The 21834-nt window shown below is 55.2% G+C and overlaps 1 protein-coding gene across 50 annotated transcripts in view; it reads right to left on the bottom strand.

Moving 5' to 3' along the window:
• Positions 1-21834, bottom strand: part of CELF4 (CUGBP Elav-like family member 4) — a 297460-nt gene that overhangs the window by 221430 nt on the left and 54196 nt on the right. For all 50 annotated transcript variants that reach the window (XM_040478971.1, XM_040478960.1, XM_040478961.1 and 47 more), the window contains exon 2: positions 103-185. In XM_040478971.1, the coding sequence (XP_040334905.1) occupies positions 103-185 (83 nt within the window). The remainder of the gene's footprint in view (positions 1-102; positions 186-21834) is intronic.

Raw genomic sequence — 21834 nt, 5'->3', positions numbered from 1 at the left:
CCCGGGCCCGCGATCCCCCGGCCAGCAGCGTCGCAGCCCGGCCTCCCGAAGTCGCCCCCTGTCGGCGCGTCCGTCGCTCGCGCCTCGGCAGGCGCCACTTACCCCGGGCAGGGTCTTCTGCTCGTGCAGCGCGCTCTGGGCCTTCAGCGCTGACTCACGCTCGCAGTAGGTGAGGAAAGCGCAGCCTGGGGAGGGAAGGAAGCGCCGAGAAGGGTCAGTGGGGCGCCCCCGGGCCGCCGACGCGCCCTCTCGCCCGCCCTCCAGTCTGGGCCCCTCCCCGCTCTAGGTCCCTCTCCCCACCTCTCTCTCTCTCTCTCTCTCTCTCTCTCTCTCTCTCTCTTTCTCTCTCTCTCTCCCTCTCTTCTTCTCTCTCTCTCTCTCTCTCTCTCTCCTGTGCACTCTACTCGAGCTTTCTTGCCTCTCCGTTTTCCTGTCGGCTTTTTGTCCCTTGCGTTGCTTTTTTGTTTTGCTCACTCGCTGAAGTATCCCCACCCTGCATCTCCCCCCCCCCCACCACGCCCCCTCTTCCCGTGGGTCTCTTTTTGTCCTCTGCCCTGATGCCTCAGGCGCTAGCTCGGCCTTCTCCCTCCTTCCTCCCCAGGGTGCTGTTCTGTCCGTTTCAGCTCAAGCCCCAGTACCTCCCTGAAGGGGCAGCTTCCAGCCCTCACCCTCAGTACCTCTAGTCACGTTTGACCATGAATTCATTCTGGCCCCTTAGGAGTGCTGCCGGCTGCTCTATGAGGGATGAAGGAGGGACCTTCCTGGTCTGCGGAATAGTCTCCATCTGTAGGGAGGACCCCAGGCCTGGTTGTGCTAATAAAGTGAATGGGGCTATCCATGTGTCCCCTGTCATCACATGTACAGTGATATCTTCAAAACGCTCCTAGTCAAAGGGCTTCTTGGGCATGTCCAGCCCACCAATGCACAGTACTGGACCTGAGGCCTGCTTTTGCTGTGCTTCTAATTCTCTAGGTGACCCTGGCAAATGCTGTTCCCTCTGTGGCCTCCGTCTCCTCGGGTGTGAACTGAGAGGGTTGGCCCAGTGGTCTCCAAGGTCACTCCAGTGTGGTTTTCCCCCTGAGTGACTCTGACGGTGCCTCACCAGGGAATCTGGATTTTACAGAACAACGTACCTAACTCAAGGGGTGACTTTTTAATGCTGGCCCTTCAGGCATGGTGACAAAGCAAAGAGCATGCTTGCTAGTGGGAGAGTTTCTCGGGCAGTTCCCTCAAACTGCCCCGTGTTAGGGGCTTCTTCCTCTGCCTGCAGATGTGGCCGAGTATGGCCTCAGAGGCCTACAAGACCTGGGCCATGGGGAAAGTCAGAAAGTCAACTTTGGCCAGCAGAAGGCTTGAGTCTCCTGGGGAACTGTTACCTCAGATTTTCTAAAGCCACTCAAGCCCCAGAGATGGCCTCCTCCAGGCTGTCTCCTCCCTTGTTTTACTGTCTCCTTTCCCTCCACTGCCCCCCTTGCTTTGTTCTCATGCTCTTTTCTCCCCATTTCCCCATCTTCCAATCCCATCCATCTTCCAAGAATCTGATCAAGTTCTACTGACACCAAGCAGCCCGTCTTGACTTGTCCAGTCCATCTCAAGCCAACCTCACTTCTTGACCACACACAGCTGGCCCTTTGGTCATTCTCATGGCCATTTGTTAACTGCTTCTCAAGTACCCACTGTGTGCCAGGCCCTGTGGCCCGGGCCCTCCTCCTATGAGGTCTGCACGCTGGTGGTGCCTATGCCAACCCTTGTTACCAGGTTTGCTCTGGCTTCTTGGCGCCCTGGCACAGAGTACTCCCAGAATCCTCCACAGTTCCTTTCTCCTCCATCGCCCAGTCAAAAACCCCTTCCTCCTCTTCCAGTGTAGCAATTAGTTCCGACTCCCTTCCCCTCCTGGTTTCAGAGAGGAGATGGAAGGGAATGTAGGTGCAAAGGGGACATAAAGATAGGAGGGAGGAAACAGGGAGAGAAACTTGGGAGGCAGAAACTCTCAGCAACCTGTAGGCTCTGTACCTTCCCCACCTCCAACTCTTGCGCCAGGCTGAGAGGAGGTGTGAGTTCCAAGAAGCCTCTCCCCCACTCCCATCTCATCCCTCCCTATCCAGACCCAGGTCACCCTGCCTTCTCCCCCCCCTCCCCACTCCTCCCCCTGGTCCTGGCAGACGGTTATTGATGGAGACACCAGGGGACTGAAATGAATAGCGGTCAGAGGCCCCCATGACGTTGTCCCTCGTGCTGCTGCCTGCGTCTCTGGGGGCCTCTTTCCTCCTGTCCCTTCCCTGGCCTTGTCCTCTGCCTGTGCCTGCCTGCAACTGGGAGGCAGCCACTGTCTCACTGCATGCAGGCAAGCCAGCTAGGGACAAGGTCAGGGGCAGGTGTGGAGAGGGAGGAGAAGGAAGAACCAGAAGAGGAGGAAGGTGGAAGGAGGAGATGGTACAGGGAGGAGTAAGAAGAGGTGGGAGGAAGGGGACGAAGTGGAGGGGGAAGGAAGATGAGGTGGAGAAAATGACCACATTGTTATGACCCAGGATAACAAGGGAAGGATCCCAGGAAGAAGAAAGAAAGAACGAATCTGTTGCTTTTTTCCAGCTTCTAGGAATTTCTGCCACATTTTTGGGAGAGCTCACAGGCTCTGTCAATCAGAATCTTTGAGGGACCCCCCAGACTCCATGTGACCCTCCCTAACATCTCCACCCTTGACCTCACCTCCTTCAATTCTTCCTCTTGCTCACCCCCTTGCCTCCTTCCTGTTTCTCAGCCCTGCAGGGCACACTCTGCCTTAGGACTTTTGGAACCACATTTACCCCCCTATATGCATGGCTTGCTCCTTCACTCCCCTCAGGTTTCTGCTTAAATGTGACCTAGAGATGCCCTTTCTGACCTCCTTTCACACAATACCCTTCCCCAACACACACTTACTCTCTGACCCCTTGCCTTGTTTACTCTTCTCTTTGGCACTCCTCCCCACTGAGCTATTAACATTACATGTTTGTTCCTTGATTGTCAGTTTTCCCAACCTGCAAGGGAGTTCAGGGACTTGCTTTTGTCCTATTCCTGCTTCATTCTCAAGGCCCCACAGCAGGGCAGGATCTCAATACATATTTGTCAAGAGCATTGAATCCCCGCCTCTGGCAACTTTTGCAGGGCCAGTAGGAGGGGGGCAGGGAAGCAGTGCCGGACACTGAGGCATGCTGGCATTCCATAGTGGTGGGGGGACTAGGTTGCCCCTGAGAGGTGATAGGTGGTCCCTGCTGGGAGGCCTCCTGTCTCCAAGGCTTTCTGAGCCCATTTCCCCAGCGTCAGACCTTCTGGTTACTGTCACTCCCCTGCTTTCTCCCGTAAAGCCATCACTGATGCACGGTTCCAGACAGGAAGCTGTTTTCGGGGGATACCCTTACCAGCCAAGGGTCACTTACTGATTGTTCTCTGAACCCCATTGTCCTCATCTACAAACAGGGAGAGTAATCCCCCTCAAATAGGGAGACCTATTAGTCAAAGAGTACCAACAACCTCCGCAGCGCTGTCTAACTGTAGAGCACGGCATAAACATAAGCCCCCCTTTGGTGGTCAGGAGGTCAGAGGGCAGAGTCCTTCCTTCCGTCTCTCTGCACCTCTGCCAGGAGTGACCAGCCTTATAGAGGCTTATAGAGAGGAGCCCCCACCTGGCTCTTCTCAAGGGATCTCTCCAGCCAGTCCAATGCCACGTCTCACTATGGCTCTTTTTAAAGAAGCAGATATGGATAAACAGATATTAACCGCTGACTCCAGCTTGCATGAAGGGACTGTATCTGCTCCCTTGCTGAGGGCGGAGGCCTGGGGGGATGGCAGCTTGGCAGGGAGGGGGTGGCTTCAGGAGGACAATTTGCCATCACAGCGTCCTGCAGAGCACGGCGGGCACCCTGAGGTGGAGGCTGAGGTGGCGCTCAGGGTGGCCAGGGGAGAAGAGGGTGCCCAAGCCTCACCCACTGGACACGTGCCGGCCTCTCATGTGTAGGGAAAGGGGGTGGTACACACAGAACCCCCACTCAGAAAAGTTAGATTTGACTTCCTGTTGCTCATTGCTGTTCCTCACAGGAGTGGAGGGGGGGGGGCTCCCAGCTTTGAGGGTGGTGCAGGGGCCTTGGCTCAGCAGCCACCAAAGCTGTCATGCTCACTCTCCTGTGACTTGCTGAGGTATCCTCAGAAACACACCTGGTGAGGCCTCTTGGGAATTCACAGACTCTTCAGGAAATGGGATTCTCTGCCTACTGAGCCAACAGAGCATGGGAGAGGAGGCTAGACCAGGCTGTGAACCTTGAGAAGGGAACATCTTTCCCAGGGACGGGCTGTGGCCCAGCATTCCCTCCCTGACCTGGCCCTACAGGTGTTCTCCTATTTGTGCTCACAGAGAGAGCAAGAGTCCACTGTTCGGAATGGCACGGCAACTGAAAACCACCTAAAGGTCTCTCAGTGTTCAGGTGGTTTCGTGATTCAACTGGGGAATACTCTACAGCAGTTAAAAGGGTGGCATGATCCTAAATGGACCAGCGTGGGAAGACACAGTCAGATGGCAAAAGCAAGTTGCAAAATAGCACACATCACATATGCATAATGGAGACATATTCCATTAGTTTCATATGCACCGAAATCTGTATTTACCCCATGGCACAAAGTCTAGAAGGTGTCACACCAAGCTGAAAACAGGGAGTACGGGGGAAGGTGGGGCATGTCTCTCATAAGGTTAACTTTTTTTGGTTTGATCGACACATTGTGACACCAGAGTGTATTCATGCATCCTTGCACAATTAACTTTAAAGAAGATTTTTGCTGAAAGAGGATAGGGTGAAAATGGAGTAGGTGCAAATGGGTAGGCCAGACCCACAGTCCGTTTTGAGGGGACAAAGAGCATTGGGCATCAGCTTCCTGGCAAATTCTTCATGAGAGAAATTATCATTTAAGAGTCCAGCTATGTCCTGATCTCAAAGCTTCCTTCAAGCTCGGGAACCGAAGCAGATTCCCTCCCTCCAGCAAACTGTGATTGGTGTTCATCCTGGTCCTCTGGTCCTGAGTTCCAGCAGCTGAGGTTTGTGGGATAGAGTCCGTGATGGACAAAGCACAGAGCTTCGCCAACTCTGCCCTCCAGTTCTCCCATTCAGCCCAGTGACGCGGATGCAGTCTCTGAGGTGAGAAACGCAGAAGTGACTCGGGAATCTCTAATGAGGTATGACCTCTCCGCTCAGCTCCCACTATTCCTGTCCCACTGTCTTGGAGGGAGGGCTCCCCAGCGCCAGCTCCTCCCCTCAGTCTCCCATCCTCCTGAACCACAGACCAGAGCAGAATAGAAGTGCAACCCGGCAGAGCAGGGACAGGTTTTGGGAATGATTGGGGGTGGGAGTGAGGGCAGAGAGATGTCATACTTTGAGAAAAGTCACAAGGCAGTGCTGCCAGCAGCAGCTGATGGCCTGGGCTCTGTGCACACGGTGGCTGCCATGCCCACGTGTCCGGGTTCACACCGACCTGGCTCTCTTCTGCTGCTCTCACTTCTGCCATGTGCACGAACACTGGCCTCCACTCACTCCTCCCCATGCTGCCATTTAACCTCTTCCCACTCACCATACTTATTTACTTGTCCCTCTTATTTATCAGTTTCTCGTCTTGTCTCTGAATAGATTGTCCACTCTGTGAGGGCGGAGATGAGGGCTTGTAAGTGGAGAGCTGAGTTTCTAGCTGAGGTGTCCGAGGGCTGGGAGACCAAGAGAGCCCGAGGGGGTGGTGGGAGAAGGAGAGACAGCTGGCACCAAAGAGAGAGCAGGAAGCCCAGAGGAGGACCGGAAGGAAGGAGAAGGGTGTGATCGGGAGAGGTTCACAAGGAGCCCCAGAACCAGGGAGCCACAGGGAGACAGGCAGAGCTGGTGATGGCAGGAGGGTGTTACCAGGCTGGGGTGCGGGTCGGGGTGGCAGACACCCCTCTCCAGTAGAGCAGCCTGTGGATAATGGTGCAACGGGGCATCGCTGATTCCTGAGAAGGTAGGCGAGTGCCCTCTCCCATGTGGGGGAAAAACACAGCCCGGCAGAATTAATTGCGCGAGATGGCAGTAATTTACAAAGCCCCCGTGTGCGGGGATAAAAGGCCCTTGTCATGGTGAAGTGAAGGAAGTACAATTTCCTGCCCAACTCCAAGCAGGGCTGAAGCCTGGGGTGTAATCATCACAGAAGGGAAGGCTCCAGATGAGCTCCCTCCTCCCACCAAGCCGGGCCTTGGCTTCCCACTAATTGAATTACAGAATTAGCCAGAGGAAGGTGGCCCTAGAATAGGAAGATCTGGACTTTAATAAAACATCAGATCCTTCAGGGCCTGTGCTTGGCTGGCCTGGAGGAAGTGAGAGGAAGCTAGGGCATGGGGAGGGATGGGCAAGGGAAGGGAGCAGGAAACCCACCAACCAGCCAGACCAATGGGTCAAGGAGGGGCTCCCTGTTCAATGTGATCTTCTTGGGAGGTCCAGGACACCCCCCACTCGGCCCCAGATCTCCACCCACAGACCTGCCTAGTTCCTGAAATCCCATCCTCGGGGCACTACCCCTCAGTGATTCTCACTGAGGCTGCAGCTGAGAATCACCCAGAGGAACAGATACGGGCCCTGCTGCAGAGAAATTAAGGCAGATCCCCGGGGGTGGATAGAGAGAGGGAAGGAGAGAAGGAACATCTGCCAGCCTCCCAGAGAAGAGGGCTGCGGGTGTTCTGAGGCCCAATCCATCCCCTCCTCCTTACCCCATAATCCAGTTCCTGTCCCCCGTGGTCTGGGTGAGCAAGGGTGGCCTCTCTGGAGCTTTCTGGAGAAATGTCCCCTTCCTCCGTACGTGTGGGAGATACAGTTCCTCATGTACATGCTCTTCCTCTGGGAGTGTTCTCCCTGCTCTGTGCCTGCCCCGGGTCTGCACCTTCTTCAGGACCCACCTCTTTGGGTCCCTAGGTCTGTGGCGCCCAATGCACCTACCTGCGCCACCGCGATCTCACCTTTGATTCCTATGTGGCTGCCCCTACCCATGGCCTGCCCTAAGGGTGGGCCTTGTCTGTTCATCTAATCCTTGAGCTCCTTGAGAATGGGCCCTTGGGGCTCAGCAGGGCCTGGTGACAGGCAGGAGAAAGAACCCATGGGACTACAACACTGTCTCTACCTTTCTTGGCCAGTGCCCAGACACTGGGTGATCCTCCTGCCATCTTCCCCGGACCTGTCCTGGCTGCTCCAGCCTCCCCGTCCTTTCTACCTAGACCTCATTCCCTCTCCCCTCCTTGTCCAGAGGAGTTCTCCCTGCTGGTATTCTAGCAGTTCCTGTGGTTCTCTTTCCTCCCTAGGGGAAAGACAGTGACTGCCCAGCCACGTCCATGACTCTGATTTCCTCCTGCATCTCTGCCTCCATGGGGTGAGCCCAAGCCTGACCATCCTTTCCCTGCTGCCTCTGCCGTGCCTCTCTCCTTCGGAGCCCACACGTCCTTGTAGGAGTGACCTAGCCTCCCCTCTTCCAAACAGATTTCCCTGACCACACCAACCTCAGCATCCCTTAAAGCCCTGAGCGATGGCCCCTCACCCTTGGCAGAATACACATCTCTGTCTGCCGGGCATTTATGTATTTGTGCACATGGAAATGCGCCGCTATGGGAACTGCTAACTCCGAGGTCCTCTTCTCCTCCCAGAGACCGACATCATTGAATGCAGTGGTTGCTAAACTTCACTCTGCCCCTGCCTGGGAATGAGTGAGCTGAAATGCTGGGGAGAGATGGCTGGCTGCAGGGGAAGCAGGGGTTGTGGAGAGGGTCTGGGACATCTGCCCTTCGGCTCAAGCTCCTGATGGTGGCGGGAGCCATCCATCTTCCTCAGAGGGGGCCGGGCAGGTGGGGATGACAGGCCTCTCAGCAGGCGGGGGAGATAGATGACACCCTCAGCCACCACGTTAGGGCTGCGGGCCTGCTCTCCTCTTCAAGGCCCTTCACTGCTGAAACTCCACCCTGGGCCCTCACCCTGTTGGGGCTCAGCACTGCCCTCCTGTGCCAACTCTCTTCAAACAGGAAACCCCAGAGGAGAGCACGGTGGTCTAGTCAAGAGTTTCTCAGAGTTAACGGTTGCATGACATGGGGAAGTGGCCCTGGATCACTGTGACCCTAAGTGTGTCTCTGACTTCTCTCAGTGCTCCTGCCCTTGGTGGCCACAAGACAGAGATGGGCACAAAGCTAGGGGGTCGGGATCTCCTCAGACCTACACTAGGAAGCCCCAGGGAATGGGCCCGGCCTTCTCTTTCTCTTTCTCTTCCTCTGGGCACAGGGCAGGTCCTGGTAAGTCCAGTCTCAGGGACCTGACTGGCTCTGGACCTCAGAGGCTGCAAAGAGCAGCGGGCAGGCCTTTGCCAAGTGTCTCTCCTGCCAGTTGCCCTTGTTTACACCCTCAGCACTGGAGAATTACATGTCTGGTGTCGGCTGCAACATCTTTATGGCACTGTGAAAAAGGACAAAAACTGGATAGGACATACTGATGGCCTCTCCCCTCTCTCAGCAAAGAGCTCTTGGTGGTGGAGCCTGGCCCAGGGAAGGTGTCAGCCTTTCCGAGGCTCAGCCCATAGGTGAAGGAGGACAGCCTGGTCCGCTGATACACGTGCTGGCTTTCGTTCCCACAGCTGAAGGGCCGCCTTGTCTCTGGGCCAGCTCGCAGAGCACTCCTGTTTGTTCCTTTCTTCGCAGAGAACCTCACCTGCCATGGTGAGGCTGTTGTCTCCCTGAGCTCATCATTCTTGTACCTCAGAGTGGGCTGTGGGAGGGGCGTGTGTAATCAGCATCTGACAACTGCAAGAGGCTGACCTGAGGCCCCCTTATGGCTGTTTGGGGCTCAGTTCCTGTTCCTTCCCACAGCCCTGGGCAGTGTCTAGACCCTGGGGGCCCTCCCGGGAGATGTCCTCCCTCCACACCCTTACCCACCCCATGACCTGCACTTGGGGTAAAGGGCTCTGGAATGACCTTGTTCTCTTCCTTCAAGGACCCAGGTGGTGTTGGCTGAGCTCTCCAGGCCTCACTGGGCCACATGTACCGGACCTCCCTCCACCCCCATTGCCCTCTCCAATGTCAGAGTCAGGCCATGGGCTCCTCCACAGAGGCTCTATGTGAGAATCCACATTGGATTTGAAATGCGTGTGGGGTATCCGTTACTCTCACAAAGACCAGGATAAATGCTAAAGCAGAGAAACTGAACTGTGTTCACTTCTAATCAACCTGGTTGGGGAGTTTAGATCTTCCTGTTTTGAATTTTCTCAGAACAGGGAGCACCTGCAGAGAAGACAGGCGTGACTCAGTGGGAATGGACAGCCAGCTTACTCAGTCCCACAGTGGAAGGGGCTCTCAGGGGCCCCCTTGGCGTGATGCAGCCCATCCCTAAATGGTGGGATGCAGTAGGCAGGGCCTCGGAGTAAGCAAGGCCATCTCAACTGGTCCGGGAGAAGAACGGTAATCCTGCCCCAGACCACTTCTGTCCTCTGTGCTCCCATCTCCATTGCCTGCCTGCAACTGCCTTTCCCTCTTGCCTTTCTCCCATCTTGCTACAACTAGGCAGCTTTGTTGGCTGACCTCAGCCACACTGCTGACCCCTGGCCTGACATGCTGAGCTCCTCAGTGTATGGAAATGACATGGTGCAGGATCTGAGCCCCTCAGTAGCCTCCAGCATTAGCCGGGTCGTGTGTGTGTGTCTCATGCCCACAGAGGAAGCTCAGCGGATGCTTGTTGAATTGCATAGAATGCCTTTTGTTGGAGCTTTACGTGGTGGTTGGTCCAGCTAAATTAAGGTGGGAGTCATTTTCCCCAATAGAACCCCCTTCCCCATGCAGAGGGAAATGTGGAGGAATCCCTTCTTGGCATGTTCCTGAAGCCCCCGGCTGCCAGCCTGAGCTATCCCTGGCATATTCACAAAGGCAGCTCTCTAGCCCATGATGTCCTTGTGTGGTTGGGCATCAGCCTCTCTTGACTCCTTTCTCCCATGAAAGAAAAGATGAAGGCGGGGGCTGTTGAGTTCCCCTTTGTCCCCCTTCTCAGTCACACTTCTCCACAGCATATCCATGTCACCTCTGGGCCTTTGCACTGGCTCCTCTCCCCACCTGAGATGCCCTCCCTGCTTGGGTGAGGGAAGGATTCCTCTACCAGCTCCTCCCACCCTCTGCAGTCCTCCTCAGCTTCCCAGTGCTCCCCGATTCTCCTTCCAATGAGTTCTTCTATGTCCAAGTGTCTAAAACATAAAAGCAAGGGCTTGGTTGAACAGAGTTTTCTGCTATTCTCGTCCACAGAAACTGTCTCCCCAGTAGACCACAGCTCACTGGCTGGGCCTGTCCTGTCCATCCTCAAACAAGTCCCGGGATGGGAGCTTCATAAGAGTGGCCGAGCTGCTGAGAATCGGAAGGGAGGGCAGGCCAGCTCCACTTTGATCACACTCCGGCACTCAGGACCTTCCAGGTGAGGTGAATTAATCTCGCCTCTCTCTCCTGGCTCCTTTCTAACAGCCCCTAATCCACTTAAAGAACAACAACAACAACAACAACAACAACAACAACAAAAATAGAAGCACACCAACCAAGAAATTCCAACCTCAGCATCCAAGACAGGCTATTTTGAAAAGACCAATAGCCAGGAGTCCCATATTACAAGATCAATGTTTGGAAAATGTGATTTTCTTTTTAAAAGCAGAAAAACAATCTCACACAGTCCTGGCAGGCCATGGTCCAGTTCTTGGTGGAGGGTTGTCTTTCCCTCATGATCTCGGCCACTTAAGCTACTCTTCTGGCCAGGCTTTGGGCTTCACCCAACATCAATAGGATAGGTTCAATCACAGGCATTTAGCAATATTTAACCCGAGGGCCGCAGCAAAGAAGTAGTTAGCAAATGTGACTGGGTTGCTGGCTTCCGTGAGCTAATCCCTCAAGCTCTCTGAGCCCTGGCGGAAGTAGTTGCTCACATTTGAAGAGGGAAAGAGGCTCTAGCTTTTGCTTTAGAGTCAGCTGGCCCCAGTCCTGGGAAGGGTCAGAGCACTCAGCCTCCATTCACTGCTCTCCTTGGGAGCGCCCAAGGTGGGTAAGAGGCAATTGGCCAATGGGGAAGGTGACCCATGGCGGGTGGACAAAGCCTGGCATTCAGCTCGATTTCTCCTCTTCCTAGAGTCTTACCCACATCCCACAGAGCCCACCAAGAAAGAAGATTGAACTACCTAATTTACCGATGGGTGCGCAAGGCTAGGACTTAGTGACTGGGATAGGTGGTACTGTCATCCGTGGGCGAGTGAAAGATGATTCATTCATTCATTCATTCATTCATTCCACAACTTGGAATTGATATTGATATCAACTGATATCAATTGATTTATTGATAGCCCACCATTTTCCAGATGATAAAAGGCATAAAGGAGACCCCTGGTAAATAAACTTCAGGGCTACGTGACGTATATGCACGCCTACCAAGTTGAGGTTTGTGGAGGGCTTGTCTGTTGGTGGCACAAATGATAACAACAAATACTGATGTTTAGTTATCTGTTGGTAGTTGGTCTAAGTGCTTCACGTGTATCGAATCATTTAATAATAATAGGTATGGAATAGTACTATAATCATCCCCATTTTATAGGTAGGAAATGGAGGCACTCAAAAACAAAAGACTTGCTTGGGCCTGTGGCCAGGTCCCTGGAGGAGCTGGGCTGTGAGGTGGGGCAGCCTCCTGTAGAGTGTGTGACCTTAATCCTGGGCTCTGCCACCTCCTGGAGGGGGATCATTGGCTCTGCCCAGGGTGGGGGGAAATCAGTGCAGCTTTCCCCTCCCCCACTTCCTTCCTGCCTTTCTTTTTCTCTCTCATGGCTGGAATCCCATATTCTCTCTTGTCCATCTATTTAATTCCCATTCCCGACTACTCCAGGATATACCATTTTTCCCCCATCCCTAAACAAGGTAACATCTGACCCCATGGTTTCTGTCACCAGCCAGCTGGTGCCTCTGGGAAAGCCATTTAACCCTGGTGGCCCGGTTGTTTCCATCAGCAGGACATCTGGACCCCTGGGAAAGGGCTGCAGCCTCTAAGGGAGGTGGGTCTGGCTCTGACAGCCTCTGCCTTGTTCTGGAAGCCCCGGGCAGTTTAGGTAGTTTATGTAGCCCCCCACCTCAACCCGGGCCTCAGTTTCCTTACACGGGAAATGGAGACAGTGACCCCTACCTGCTGGGGTCATGGGCATCCAGCAGAGTGCCTGGCATTTAACTAGTTGATGTTGGGGGTGGGGAGATTACCACTGCTACCACTGTCGGGAGCAGCAGTGGCGATGGTGATGTTAAAGACACCCTATAGTGTGAAAAACAGCACGGGCATTTACGCTGTCTGGTGTCTGCTTCCCCTGTATGAGACCTGCACATCTTACTTGATATAACCTCCCCACCCCAATACATACTCATCAGGACAGGGACCTTGTCTGTTTCCTGCTCTCCAGCAGGCCAGCACCCTGGGGGCTCAGAGCACTGCGGTTTGCACCGAGAGTCTAAGATGCCAGTGTGTTTACCTCGTGCATCTAATATGCTAATGACAGGAGGCAGTAATGAGCTGGCGGGGACCTGAGTGACAAAGAGCTGGCTTCATGCTTCCCCAAAGAGGCACCTCAGTGTCAATTGTTTCTTTTGTGAGAGGAATTGTTAAAGCTTGGGAATGTGGGCTGCAAGGGCTGGGCAGAGGAGGGGGGGGTCCTCGGTCAGGAGGAGTGGAGGTCTTTAGTGGCGCTGAGATGGGACAGTCAGGGATGGGCAGACCCTGCAGGGTGCACATGGAATCTGATGCCCTCGCAGGAGGGAATGGAAGTGAACACATCTGTGTTACTCACTGACTCCTGAAGAGGCCTCTGTGAGAGCCCGAATGTGGCAGGGCCGGCCCGATCTGCTGTGGACCCTTGTTGCACCACTCCTAGCACAGGGCGTGGTGTGGTCACAGGAGGCACAGGGTGAAGGACGGACACTGGTTCGGCATTAGAATGTCTACTGAAAGTGATCTCTTGACAGTTAAATGGCCTCCAGTGAGTCACCAGATCTCTCTGGACCTCGGTTTCCTTTTCTGTGAAATGGGTTTTCTATTCCTACCCATGAGTCTGTGTCCCCAGCATCCAGCATAGTCCTGGCACAAAGTGGGTGTCAGCATACATTTGTCAGTGAATGGATGAGTGGAACAGGAGGGAGGGAGGAGGAGGAAGTGTACTCTGTTCTTTTACTGAGGAGGAAAAAAATGCATGTGTCTCTGGGTCAAGGTGAAGCGATCATCCCAAGAACACACAGCTGGTCACTGAGAGAACTGGACTCCAGGTCCCCGCCTGGCTTCCCAGGTTGAGTGTGGAGAGCACGTCTCTGAGAGGGCCGGAGGGCCCAGTGCAGCCTGAGGGGGAGGGAGCAAGCAGACACTGGGTGGATGAAATGTGTAGGAAGCAGAGAAAATCAGCAGGCAGAGGTGCATCTCTAAGGATTTGCATCAAATGAAGGGAACAGGAAGAGATTACTGTGAGCGGGTGGAGGTCAAGTCCATCCAGGATCCCACCACTGGCTGGGCAGATGGTGGGCAGTGACCAGGTCTACAGGGAGAGGGAGGCACAGGTCTGAAACGCTCACGTGTCCTAGAGGTGTGCATGGTTCTATTGTCTGTTCTCACAGAGGGTCTGAGGGTGGGAAGGAGTGAGGGACCCAAGAGGCTTCATGAGCTGTGCCAGGTAGGGCCAACCTGAGGCCTGACATTATCACTCCCATGATGGGTCTGACTCCCACAGCTGGCCATGGCTTGGTCTTTGTATCCCCAGGTTTTATCCTTTCTCTCAGCTTCCTAGAAATTTCCTTTAGAACTCTGCTTTGTCTTGGCTGAGCTGACTGGACCTCATGGCCAAGAAGGCCAGCTAGGGGAGCTGAGGCCTAGAAGGGGAAAGCCGGACAGCGGGGGTAACAAAAGGTGTGGCTGCTGGTGCGCCCCCCTGACATTTCTGCTCCCGGGCAGCTGTGGCCCTCATCTGAGGCTGAGTACAGAGGCCCCTTCCTGGCTTTACACACCCTGTGAATTGCAAGGCACCAGAAATGGGGGCTATGGCCCAGAGGCCAGGCTAGCTGAGACCAGAAGGTGCAGGACTGGAGTGTAGGACTGGAGGTAGGAAAGGCAGAAATGCAGACAGAGGGAGACCCTGGGTGCAAAGGCCCCTGCTGCACAGAAGTATGAAAAGATCTTGGGCTGAAAGTTGCCACTTGGATGAGAGGCCAGGACAGGACCCTTCTGGCAAGCCCCTGGCCTTCTGGGGACCTCGGCTTCCTTGTCTGTAAAATCCTGACCTGAGCATCAGATTGGCTCTGGCAAAATTCTGGGGGATGAAAACGGAAAGGAAGACTCAGAGTTCTGGATTTTAATCCTGATTCTACTGGTTTCTGAAGACCTAAGTAGAACAGTGGGAGCCCTCCCCCCCCACCCACCCCCTCCACCCACCCTGCCACCACAGCCCATGGGCGGCCTCTGAGGCTTACTGCCCTCAATCCTTTCTCAGGTCCAGGGGGCTCTTTGCCCAGTCCTGTCCTGGGGAGGAAGGGAAGGAGAGGAGAGGAAGATGGCATCCAGACCCTTGGTAGCCAGCACAGGGAAGGGCTGGGGAGAGAGGGTCACGGAGGAAGCCTCGAAAAGTGGTATGTGGCCCAGCGACCATGCTTCCCACAGCAGAGGCCCCGGGGAAGCCAGGGACAGAATGGGTGATGAAGGGGCCCCCTGTGGAGGCAGGGAATGCCCCCTGGAGCCTTGACAGAGGTGGAGAGGAAGAAGCAGGGGTTATTCCTAGTGATCAAAGTGAGTGTGCTCTGTGTGGGGACCCAGGAAGGGCAGCAGGCATTTACAATCAAATGGTGTGCTCCTGAGAAACACACTGGGCTGGCAAGGGGCTAGCCCACTCTCCCCGCCCCTCCCTCCCTGCACCTCTGTCCTTCCCCATCTCCTGCAGAGTGTTCCAGGCTGGCTGGGGTTGGAAGGGGCAGTGCAGGGCTCAGTGGGCAGCAGCAGCCATCAGCGAGGACATGGTCCCTGGTTTCAGAGACCCAGGCTGCCTCTGCCTCCCATGACCAATCTCCCTGTGAACCTGAACCTCGCGCCACCTCGCTGCCTGTTTTCGTCTGCAGGTCTATATATAGCGATCTCGACGCACACTCTGGAATTGGATTTGATGTAGCCCTCTGGACTCGAGCTAACTTTTGGGGAGTAGTTTTCTTGGGAGCCTGCCAGTCCAATTCCTCCCCCATGAACACTAATTACTGCACAGACCTTCTCCATGAAATCAGCGCTGAAGCCATTCCCATCCAGGCGGCTCTCCAAGACGAAATTTTTCTACTGGGAACCGACAGCCGCAAATAAACCTACCATCTACTTAGCAACAGGGAGCAAGAGCAGGCGGGGAGGTGGGGAGGGAGGGGGGACTCGGGGAGAGTGGGAGGGAGGGAGGGGGAGGAGAAGAGGGCTCGCTTCTTTTCTTCCTTCTGCTCTTCATTTTACAGAAAGGGTGTAATCAGCTCTCTCTGGAAAGGTGGTACAGGGTGTCTCATAAGACAGTGCAGTGGCCCAGGAGGAGGTGCCAGAGTACAAGGCCAGTACCTGCTCTTGGCTGCTTGAGCGTGGCCAGAGCCCCCACTGCACCCCTGGATACCGCTGGGCACCTGTGGCAGCCTGCTGGCCTCTCCAGGTTCTACTGCCTGCTTCCCCACCTGTGCCTCCCCAACCACCCTGCAGGCCCCAGCCCATGCCTGGGCACTCTGTCTCGTCTCACTGAGGATGGCCTCCTTCCACCCCTCTGCCTGGCCAGTTCCCGCTCATCTGCCAGGGACCAGACAACAGCCCGGCTCTGTCAGGCGGCACTTCCCGACCCCTCCAGTCCCTCCATTGTGAACTCTAAAGGCCTGTGCCAGCACCCGGCAAGGGGGCCTGCTCTGCCCACTTCCCCTTCAGAGCCTATGGATCAGCTTCCAGGGAAGGGTGAGCACGGGGCTGAACAGAGCGTCACAGCACCAGGTCCTGCCCGGTGCGTCGCCACGTGTCTGCAAGGTAGACACCCTCTCCTTCATATCCCCCAGGACAAGCTTGAGGCTCAGAGGGTTCAGGCAGGATGTCCATGGCCATTCACTGCCTCAGAAGAGGCAGGGCTGGGCTTTAAACACGTGGATCTGTGTCCAAAGGCCAGACACTGCGCTCTCTCCCTTCTGACTCCCCTGGGATCGTTCTGGGAACAGTGCCTGCCTCTGCCCACCCTGTGCCTCAAAGGTCAGCCCAGGGCTGAACGCTCAGCCTCTGTTCCAGGAGCACTTGTATCAAAGGACAGAAGAATTTTCCCCTGAGGTTTCCTAAGGCCCAGAGCAGGCGCAATGAGCTCTCATGACCACTGGCCATTTGCCCAGAGCAAGCACTCCAGCCAACAAAGCCAGAGAGGCCCTCAGAGCCTGCTAGGGTCACGACACTCTGTACCAGCCTTGCCCAGTTGATGGAAGAGCTGTGCCCTCCCTTGGCAGAGCCCCCTCTGCATCGTGCCTAGCTGTGTGCCCTGGGACCCTCCAACCAGGACCCCTGCCAACAAGTCGCCTCTCCTAGATCCTGTAATTTGTCTAGTGCCACTTCTGCCACCAAAGCTTGGTGCGTCCCTCCACCTCTCTGGGCCTCAGTTTCTCCATCCATCAAATGATGGCTGTGATGATTGCTGCCCCGGTTTCCCTACGTGAGGGTGCGGCATGGGCTTCAAAGGAGCAGGCAGTAGGAAAGCCTGAGTGCTACTCAGATGTCAGTTGCCTCCCTCCAGGCCCCTGTCTCATGCCCATTCAGGACACTGCTGCCCCCGTCCTCCCCCATCCAGGATGGATGAGTGACACCAGAGCTCAGCCTTCCTCTCCAGTGAAGCAACCAGACTCACAGAGAACCCCACTGGGTCTAGGAGAGTGGCTTCCTGGGGCAGGGAGAGGAGAGGATTCTTGGAAGAGCTCTTTCTCACAAGACAAATCAAGAAAATGGGTTATTCCCAGGGACAAGCCACCTTCCTTTCGGGGGTACGTGCAGCTTTATGTGTAAGGCGGGGAGGGGAGCTGGATGAGCTGGTCTGTGCGGCCTCTGCCACTCGAAGGCAATGCAGGGCAGCGCTTAGGAATGGGGCTTGCACACTGCTTGCCTCTATCGCCTTTTAGCTGTGGGATTTGGGTCAGGTTTCTTAGCCCCTTCCTCCCTCAGTTTCCTCACCTGTAAAACGGGAGATGAGTAGCCCTCACCCCACCGGGTTGCTGAGGGTTTTAAACGAGAACATACATGCCAAGTGTTAGAAAAGGCCCGGCGTGTACTAAGTGCAGCCTCAGTCAGCGTTAGCTGTGAGTGAATAGGTGTGCACCAGTCACCGCCAGCATGATGAAGCACTTTCTGGTGCCAGGGACGTCGTTGAGCACCTTTCCACGTTGCCTCACCTACTTCAGTGGCTCTGTTTTCGGCTGTGGTGCATTGATGAAAGGTGGAGAGCACCAAGAGGCGAGACCAGAGTGTTGCTTGGGACCAGAGACATCATTCAGTGTCAGTAGAGTAAGTCCCAGTTCCAGCACCTGGCTAGTGTAAGAAGCTTCCTTGTGGAGAACGAACCTGAGCCGAGTGGGGAGTGGAGAGTGGTCACTGCAGGCCTGGGGCCCACAGGAGCATGCATCCCCAGGCAGCTGAGGGCCAGCCAGGCTGAGCCTGATGAGGTGAGGGAGGGCCTCGGGGGTCCCCAAGGGACGGTCAGGAAGAGGAGCAAGCAGCTGTTTTACGAGGGTGCCAGACCCGTCTCCAGCTTAAGTGCGTGAGTGGCTTCACCTGGCTGAGACCCTCGAGCCCTGCCAGCTGGGCCGACCCACAGCATCAGGAAAGCGGTCTGGGTTCTGCACACCCTTCCTTCTAGCAGCTCTTACATTTTCTAGTTTTGCTTCCTCATATAAGCTCCTGGTTAATTTTCGTTAGAAAAAGTCGAGCCTCCTTTCATCAGAGCTAAACTTAAAAGGACACAACCGTCACAGGCGGTGCCCTGTGGGGAAGAGGGCAGTGGGTACACCTGTTCTGGCCGGGGCTCAGGCACAGTGGGCTTGAGGGGGCTAAGTGGGGGTGAGGGTGGGAGCCAAGCCCTTCCTGACTAAGGTAAGCACCCTCCTCCCAGGGAAGCACCCCAAGGAGCATCCTTCCTTGGGAACAAAGAGGACCCTAGTAGCAGGCAGGGAGCAGGGCAGTTAGAGATGCAGGCTTTGGCATCAGACAGACCTAGGTTCCTGTCTCAGCTCTACCACTTCCTGGCTGTGTGATCTCAGGTGAGTTCCTTAACCTCTCTGAGCCCCACTTTCCAAACCGCATAACAGATTTGAGGCAGGCCTGTTGTGACACACGTAGATCTCCCAGTGCAGCTGCCAGGCCTCACACATGTCCCTCCTGTGATGTCATTAAGCAAAGGTGTCCTGTGGATTATGTGGCCCTCCCTGAGCTGCCCTGGAGCCTATCCTTTCCATGGGGCAGTAGGGCGGTGGCCTTGGCCCATCAGCAGTTATTCCCTCCCAGACTGTGGGCAGGCTGTGCCTTTCAAAGCCTCAGCCCCGCAGTGTCTCCCCCTCCCCTCCCCGTCCCCTCCCTGCCCCCCTGTTCTTTCAGCACTCTCTGTTCCTTCTCTCAGGCGGTGGATGAGCAGAAAAACAAATCAAAGTTGCCTGCATGTCCCGGAGCCCACGATGCTCCCACGAAACGATCCCTTGCTTCCCATTACCCACCCCAATAACTCTTGTATATGGAGTGTGAAATAATTAGCAGCGGCAAAAATAATTTAGGAAACAAGAAGAAACTAATTGTATAAGCTTGTTTGGGGAAAACACAGCCAAGCAAAAAACCCACTACACAGGGAGATGTGGACAGACCAGCTCCCCAGAGGTCAAGCCCTCACTTGGATCACCTGGAAGGGTCCCTTGAAAGGTCCTCACTCAGGACTGGCTTCCTCCACCCCAGTCTCCAGGAGGGGCCCACTGGTGCCATAGCCATGGGCCCCTACATGGGCACAGGGGTGACTTCCCAAAACCCATCTACCCCTCACCTCATTTCATGCCATCCCCAGGAGGCAAGAGAGCAGGGAGGAAAGTGGGAAGGGTGGTCCAGCTACCTGGAACAGTTTTATGCTCCAACATGGGCCTGGTGACCTCCCTGAACTTGAGCTGTGTCTGGGTAACAGGCCCCATACCTTGCAGGCCCGGAAGGTTCTTCTTCCCTCACCCGCTGCTGCTGCTGCTTGCCTTTGCCACTCAGGGTCCCCGGTCCCAGCAGCCGCCTGCCACCCATCAGAGAGCGGCAGCGCGTTAACGATATGGAGCTTCCCTGGGAAATGGAGAAAAACATCCGGTGCCTCGTGTTTTATGGCCCTTCTAACTTTTAAAAGTTTGGTTCAGGGGCGCCTGGGTGGCACAGTCGGTTAAGCGTCCGACTTCAGCCAGGTCACGATCTCGCGGTCCGTGAGTTCGAGCCCCGCGTCAGGCTCTGGCCTGATGGCTCAGAGCCTGGAGCCTGTTTCCGATTCTGTGTCTCCCTCTCTCTCCGCCCCTCCCCCATTCATGCTCTGTCTCTCTCTGTCCCAAAAATAAATAAACGTTGAAAAAAAAAATTAAAAAAAAAAAAAGTTTGGTTCCTCCTTGAGCACTTTTCCAACTCCTAAGCTCCCTCCTATCCTCCACCTCACTGCTCCTCACTTCCTGGGAGGTTGATGGCCAGGCGCCTTTGTTCCCACGTGACAGGTGCAAACGAGTGAGGAAAGCTCACATTCCTAAATGGACAGTTTCAAGATAAGAGAATGAGGGACCAGAGAGATGCAATAATCTGCCAAAGGTCACGGTCACCAGGAAGGGCTTGTGCAGGGTTTGACCTGGGACTGCTGTTTCCCACCTTCCTTAACCTGCTGGACAAGTGACCTGGTGGCTCAAAGCACCTAAGTGGGTCCTAGTCCAGCATGGCCATGGCCTCCTCTGCTCCCTGGGACCCTGCCCAAGGCCCCTGAGACCCTTTCCTCTCATCTGAATGAGAGCTGGGCCCGGGGTGGGAAAGCTTCCTCTTCCCTGTCCCCTCCCCTTAGATGAGGGGCTTTTACATTTGCATAGAACTGTGCTATATGGTTATTCTTAATGACAGAAATCTCACCTCTCTCCTTGTGAGCTCCTGGCGAGCTCCTGGCTGCTATCTCCTGACATATCTTCCCTTGTCTGGGCCATTACAATAACCTCCTAATTTGTCCCTTGGCCTTCAGTGTTTCAATCTCAGGCCAGCTTCGGATCTGTCACTCCCTTGCTTTAAAACCTTCTGTGACCTCCTATTTCCTCCCAAACCAACACATACTTCTTCACCTTGCCTCCATTGTGACATTGGTGTCCGTCATCCCCCTGAGTCAAGTCTCCACGTTCGAGGAATTTACATGTTGGCTTCTTGGTGAGAAGTCAACTCACTGAGAGCAGACCTGGTATCATACCTGCTTGTCCCTGCCCCTCACTCTCTTCATCTGGAATCACGGTGGTTCCTATATGGCCCTTAAGCCACAGCGACCTGGTGTCCATCTCCCCGATACACCATCCCTGGTGAACATCTTGGCCTGGAGGACGCATGGCGCCTCACATTCAACCCAAGCAAAAGGGCACCCATTTTTTGTCTACACCTGCCCTGGTCCTGGACTCCCTCACATGGGTGATTGGCACTCCCAAGCCAGAAATTTGGGAGTTCTATATTCTCCTCCTTCAATCTCACCTATCCCACCAACATCTCCAAAGTGGGTTTCTCCTCTCCACCCTGCCCCTGCCCAGTACAACTCCATCATCACTTGCTGTGTTTCCCTCTTGCTGTTTGCAAGAGTGGCCATCTTCTCCCCAGAGTTTCTGGGCAGGCCTCATCTGGGCTCCTCCCTCTCTTATTTCTCATCCCTGATTTGGCTGGAATCTGGTGCTGAGTTGCCCTGGCAGGTGAGACAGGGTGGGTTTGATCGGGGCACCTCAAACGCCTAAGACACCAGAGGCGGCGGAGCTAATGGAGATTCTGGTTGCAAGCACTGGGGAGGGAGCGGTGTGTGTGCAACATCAGTCTGGAATCAGCACATGGCCTGAGCCAGGGGAAAGCATTTGGAGGCAGGAGGGTGACTCCCTACAGGCAGGGCCCTCTGGGCCCATTTGCTGTGCTAATTGCCTGACAGAATTACAGGGCAGGTGTCCAGGTCTGGGGCTGTGGTCTCATCACGCACTCAGCAGCTGAGGTCTTTTGCAGGGTGGGGGTCGGGTGGAGTGCTAGGGAGGTAAGTGTGGAGTGGTGCCCCCCCCCCCCACCTCCTGCAGGGCTGATGGATGGCACTAAGTATGCATCGGTGGGGCATGCCTGTACTCCAGGCTGACAAATGCCACAGGTGCAGCCGCAGGGGATGAGAGCCAGCTGCTCCCATCACATCTGCGAGTATGCTGTTCAAGGTCATGCTGTGAGCAAAGGTGGTCTGGTGGCCTGGGGGCTTGAAGCCCCTCACTGCCCTCGGTGGGTCCTCTTAGCTAACCATGTTCTCCTGGCTGGGGAAGCAGAAGTGGGAGGTGGGGAGGGTCCTTTCCCTCAGGGACAAGCCGTGTCACTCTGCGTTTGCCAGCACAGACCTTGAGATTTGTCTCTATCCTTGGTGAGAGAACAGCTGTCTCTGCAGTCTGCAGCTCACCTCCTCCTAGAATCACCTCTGCTGCTGCCTCCACCCGTTCTTCTGCCTCCTGAGATTTCTGCTGGTGCTGTTCCCGCCATGATGTGGTCTTTCCACCCCAAAGTCCCATCT

This window comes from Herpailurus yagouaroundi, unplaced genomic scaffold (assembly GCF_014898765.1).
Source record: "Herpailurus yagouaroundi ecotype Mexico unplaced genomic scaffold, PumYag 142, whole genome shotgun sequence".
NCBI classification, from domain to species: domain Eukaryota; kingdom Metazoa; phylum Chordata; class Mammalia; order Carnivora; family Felidae; genus Herpailurus; species Herpailurus yagouaroundi.
The sequence above is the reverse complement of the archived record's forward strand: the minus strand, read 5'-3'. Positions and strand labels throughout refer to the sequence as shown.